This window comes from Lepeophtheirus salmonis, chromosome 2 (genome assembly GCF_016086655.4).
Source record: "Lepeophtheirus salmonis chromosome 2, UVic_Lsal_1.4, whole genome shotgun sequence".
In the NCBI taxonomy this organism is placed as follows: domain Eukaryota; kingdom Metazoa; phylum Arthropoda; class Copepoda; order Siphonostomatoida; family Caligidae; genus Lepeophtheirus; species Lepeophtheirus salmonis.
In genome coordinates, this window is record NC_052132.2 from 31,320,511 (window position 1) to 31,326,493 (window position 5,983).

The following is a 5,983-nucleotide window of genomic DNA, read 5'->3' on the forward strand; positions in this document are numbered from 1 at the left end:
ATCAGATTATCGCTATTCTTATGAAGGCGGTGGCGTGGGGCTTGGCGGGGGAGGGGCCGTCCCTCCCACAGCAGGAGCCCCGGGCGCATCTTACTACAATCCCTACGACACATACGGCGGATCTCATTATGTGGAGGGAATGGAAGGAGCGAACGGGGGTTGGGGCGGGAATGCATATGTGAGCACGGGGCAGCAGGGTGGCCCACAGCAGCCGCCGCAGCAGCAACAACTTGGACAGTCATCTCAAGTGAAAGCAGAGTACGAGGATTTGATCCTCTCTGGTCCCTCTCCTTCCTCCTCTTCCGCCTCCGCCTCTTCCTCCTATCTCCCACCTCAGCCTCCCACATCTGCTCACGATGATTTCTCTTCCATGTTGGGCACGGATTTCCTGCCCATCGAAGATGGGCGTCGTTCTAGGGGTTCTACGACTTCCTCTACCAAGTCCAGTTCCAAAGGTCGAGGAGGAGGAGGCGGTGGGAAAAGGAAAAAGGTGGAGGAATTAGTGGATCCTCTTGCAAAAGCCGCGCGGGATAAGGAGAGGCGCTTCTCTAACAACACACGGGAACGTATGCGGATTCGAGATATAAACGATGCTCTGACGGAGTTAGGAAGAATTTGTATGTCCTTAGATGGGAAAGAACGAACCGAGAAGCCTCAAACCAAATTAGGTGTCCTCAACATGGCTGTTGATGTCATTACCAAATTGGAACAAAGAGTGAGAGATAAAAATCTCAATCCTGCCGTCCTATGCCTCAACAGAAATGAACCTCGAGGGGCCTCGGGTCCTCATGCCGTCCTGCAGCAACAACATTACGAATCTCCTTCTTTAGACATGAATCAGCGGAGGTGATTCCTCTTACTCCTTCCTTCAACATATACATTCATTCATGGACCATTCCAAAGACACATGACATATCGTATTTTCATCATGTCAAACGGGTTTTATTCCCAGGAATCATTGGACAATATATATTTTTAAAACATATTATATAGATATTTTTTTAGCAGTTTCTATTCAACGAATTGAATTTTATAATTTATATTGAATGAATCATAGTATAAAGTGAGTGCGATATTTTTGTAATATATACTTTATATGAATATAGCTCTTAACCGAATCGTTCATAAGTTCACATCTAAGTCAGGATACAAAGGTGTTTGCTGCTTGATTTTGTTACATACCAATTTTACATATTATTTCATTTTCATAACATCTCTTAATAACACTCAAGTTTTTGTGTGTGTCAGTAAAGCCATACCGAATTACTTTAATTTTAACTATGTGTTTCCATTCCTAATTAGCTGATACGATCAAAATATTGTACAAATTGTCTTGATCTTGAAACACGTCTTTCGAATGAAATAATTGATGCCTCTAATGAATAAGAAATTATAGAATAAATATGAAATAAAGACCACTTATTGTGCAAACACGACTAGCTTTTGCTTACTATAATCAGTCATTTATACACTATATTTGAAGTGATCCTATAAGGAGTACAGCGTATAATATATTAAATGCATTCATAATTGTTTGAATAAAAACCCATATATTACACACAAAACACCCCGATGAAAGAAAAGAAAAAAAACTTATTATAAAATTCAAATGTCTTTTTATATATAAAGAACAGACTTATAAATCAACAAAATGCAAATATAGATAATAACTTAAAAACATATTCAACTTTTCTCAAATGGCTAAGGGGAACGTATTCAACTCATAGAAATATTTTTCTTCAGACTAAGGAAGCAAGTATGTCACTGTCCTTTAAGTTATATATTTTTTTTGAAAAATTACAGTCAATGAAATGATCTGAGTACATTTGATGCAAGGATTTAATTATTCAAAAAAAAAAAAAAAAAAACACGTCTATAAATGAGCACCAAATGGAAGAAAAATGAAATAGTAGCTTCTTAAAGGTGGTAATGATATCAACATTAATACTTCTAAACAATTTGATATTTGTCAGTTGTTAAAATTGATTCAACTGAATGTTTAACAGAGCCTCCATCCTGCACAAATATGACGTCTTCCACCTAAAAGTAATAAATATATTCACATCAAGTTTAAAAAAAAGGCGTAATTCATAATATTGGATACCTCAATTCCTGAGAAAAGTTTCTTAGAATAAAAACTAACATTAACAGGAAAGAAATCATCGGGTTGTCCATTGGCTGAAAATTCCATACTACCAGCTTTGTTTGACCCATCTATCATAGGAAGTTGCCAAAGAAGCACTCCCCTTCTCTCATAGGTATAATCTCCGACACATTCAGCAACAACAGGTGTAGCGGCTCCGTGTCTAATAATAAATAAACTATCAAGTTAAGCAAATCACTCAGACATGATACTTACGGCATAGAAATTGTAATAACAACATCATTAAGTTCAAGATTGGTATTTTCTAATTCATATTCAATGTTCACATCACAACCACCTTGACCATTGTCAGAGGGCCAACAATTGATTGTAAGTGGTATATAAGATTCGTCTGTACTTTGAAATCTCCATTTAAGTACTCCAACATCAGTATTAAGGGGAAAAGGTTTATTTGAATTCTTAAGACCAATTTGATTGAATTTTTTTAAATGCTCCTTGTCAATGTTAGGATGAGTCTGTAATTGGACTAAATTCATGGATTTAGTGCTATCCTCCAATTTCAATATAATACGGGCCAGCGATTCATCGGTTATACGAAGAGTTAGCATACCAGAGATTTCCATACTTTCAAGACCACCATCCCGGCTACCACTCAAATTAATTTTCTCTTCAAGTTTAGCATGAACACTATTGTAAAATATTGTTAACTTTGTAAAAGAAAATATATCTAATTAAGGGAGTACCTTTCAATGTTTATTTGAGACTTTTGGACGGAAGGAACGATCTTCGATGATTGAGTAGTCAATTCAGATACAGTTTGTCCTTCTGATTTCAATTGATCAACAAAACTATCAACATCTTTAGATTTTCCGCCAAGCTTCATGGCCTTTGAGGGTAGAAGCTGTTTTTTAGAACTGCCAAAATAAAATCAATAGTAATATAGTATTTGTCTATAATAACTGGATTGAGACTACCTTGAAGAGCTGTAAGTGGGTTTAGGAGGCTCAGCTGGAGTTGACAGTGTATCCCCACTACCACTTCCCATCATGGAAGAAGAGAATCCTCCAGAGCTTCCATATCCACCAAACGATATTCCACCACTGCTTCTTCCACCACGCTTCTAAAGAAAAAGTACATATATAAGTTGAATTCATTAAAAGAAGGTCGAACTCACCTGAATTTCTATCTTTTGTCTTTGAAGTTCCTTAGCCTTTTCTCTGGACTTTTGTTTTGCCTCTCTTTCTTGTGTTTGCCTAACTGCTTGATATACCTTTTCTTCATGAGAATCCATCTCAACAAAGGTGCGAATCTGAGCTAAATTGACACTCTCTCGGTAACCAAGAGCGACAATTTCATCAAAAGCAAATATGAGATTAAAAGCATTGTCCAATATTTCTGATTCTTCCATAGTGCGACAGTATTCTAGAATCTGTTGAAAAAAAAACCAAAAAAAAACTAGGTCACTTGGAATTTAAAGTACATTAAATTTGATTAAAAACAAAGACAATGTTAACAAAATTTAAAATGATAAGTGGATGAAAAAAATTATGATGATCGTAAGTATGGCAAAGAAAATCAAGTATAGAGCGTTTTCAGTGACGTCTTAAGTTGCATAATAATTGAAGGAGATGCCATCTTAGGGGCTCAAAGTTGATATTTTTACTTCATAATATGGACAAATTTCCAATAAATCTTGATGAAACTTCATCAAATGCTTAAAATAATAATAAAAAAAAAGACTCAACACATAAATTGAATACTATTTTGATGCCAATGATAAACAGTAATATTTGAATATAATTAAAGTAATATATACTGAGAATCCCTTTTAAATGTCTAAATTTGTACAATTATGATTATTTCCATTTTAATTCATTTTTAGCCACAAAATGGGAATTAAGATTGTATAACATATTGGTAATATATATATATATAACTAGACATTAGGGGGATAATTTTTTTGATAGACAGCTAATTAGAGAAAAATATCTTATTAATTTCATTGTGATAGAACATTTTTGATAGGTATTATTGTTAGATATATAAATAATAAAACATAAGCATCGGAGGGACATATTATTATAGAGGCTAAGGTTTAAGTCCTTATATTTTTGACATCCAATCTTGATTAAACTTCATCAAATGGCTTGAAAATATAAAAAGAGACTCAACACCGGCATGGAATACTACTTGATGCCAATGACTAATTTCTTTAATATTATAGAAAGAATGTAGTTTTATTGTTATATAAATGTGTTATTTTGTCCCCCAAAATGTCTGACGTGACATGAACACGCTCTATAGGGATAATTAATAAGAATATTACAACGCGAGCAAAGAGCCTGAGAGTTTCCAAGTCTTCAAGGATATTGGATGTCTTGGTAGTGATAAGCAAGACATATATCTTATCAAGTGGCTGATAGACATAACGAACAGAATCCGTCTCCACAAAAGTATGTTGCTTGGAGCCTCCACCCATGAGCTTCGGGAAAGCAGCCAAGAGACCTTCGATTCGAGATTTATTCATCTCCACGAATTGACGGGACAATAGGGACTTGCCCCCTTTAGTACTCACACCCGCAGCTATCAAGACCTATGAAAAAGAGGGGTAAAGGATGAAAAATCAGCATTCTGGAACTCAAACTCAGGTCTGAACTCACCATCCTCCGAGCTTCTTCTTATTCTCTTTGACTTTTTAAGTTTTAAGGTGACGTGGTTGTGACGTTCCTCTCCTTTTAATTATTTCAACTCCTAAGTTTTCCTTCCTCTTTTCTTTTCATTGGCTCTCCGTCACTGTAAATAAAGTCAAGGCAGCAATTTCATTGGGCCAATCTACAACATGATGTCATTGAGCCTCTCGCCTATACTTAGTTTTTATTATGGTGCTAGGAAGGACTCGAATTAAATAAATTGATGAATGAGTTCTAACATTATCTGGAGGAGTACCGTGTATCTGGTGTTCCTCCTTGTAGTATTAGAACTCATCTTGTAACCTTTTGTGATAAAAAACATCCTTTTTGATTATAAATTCCTAGCTGTTGGTAAACTAATTTGAACATTGTATACAGCTATATAGTTGTTGTAGTTATAGTTTTAAATTAACGTCATGTGATAAATTAATCAAATCTTCCATTTTAGGGTAATATTTGAAATCCCCCAAACTCGGCTCTACCAACTTTATGGAATAATCATATATATTAGTATTGGAGAAATATCAATCGAGCAATAATATTTCTTATGATTAATTATTTTAGTGATACTTCCTATAACATAATCTTGTACAAATACGAAATGAAGTTGATACCTTATTTTTGAAGGCCAAATTCAATAGTTAGAATAATTGATTCTCTAATTTTTTGAATATTTACTTTAAAAACCCAATAACATATATTTGCTTTGATTGTCAGTTGTATACAATCATTCAGTCTATTCATTTTTTACTCAAATCAATTTTTGGGGATTTCAAGTATTGACCTAAAATGAATGAGTTGATTAAAATATCATGTGACGTCATTATAACACAACAACTACAACGAATATTATTTCCTTATTATTGTACTAAGAGTAAATTAATATTAGTTTACCAACATCTATGAAAATCTCATCAAAAAGTATGTTTTTCACCATAACAGATCGCGTGATGGGTGGGCTATTACTCCTACATATTAATTTAGATCTATTGGAATAGAATATCAATATAATTTCCTTAGATCAAATCATTCCACAATTATTTTTATTCAACTAAGCATTGTTACAAGTTGGTCCTAGTTTAAATTGAGATTAGATTGATTTCTTGATGAATCGTTGCCTAAAAATGTTGATATTTGTGGCACAAGAATTTTGTATTCAAATTTAATTAGATAATTCTAAAAAACCTCA

The 5,983-nt window shown here is 34.3% G+C and overlaps 1 protein-coding gene across 1 annotated transcript; it reads right to left on the reverse strand.

Annotated features, from left to right (window-relative positions):
* Nucleotides 1-1,599: 1,599 nt before the first annotated feature.
* Nucleotides 1,600-5,611, reverse strand: deltaCOP (coatomer subunit delta). Its single transcript, XM_040707512.2, has 8 exons — nt 4,765-5,611; nt 4,431-4,697; nt 3,279-3,533; nt 3,079-3,224; nt 2,848-3,018; nt 2,360-2,791; nt 2,105-2,306; nt 1,600-2,040 (listed from the first exon to the last, which is right to left on the reverse strand). The coding sequence occupies exons 1-8, from the start codon at nt 4,765-4,767 to the stop codon at nt 1,951-1,953; spliced, it is 1,566 nt and encodes a 521-aa protein (XP_040563446.1). The 5' UTR covers nt 4,768-5,611; the 3' UTR covers nt 1,600-1,950.
* Nucleotides 5,612-5,983: the final 372 nt, after the last annotated feature.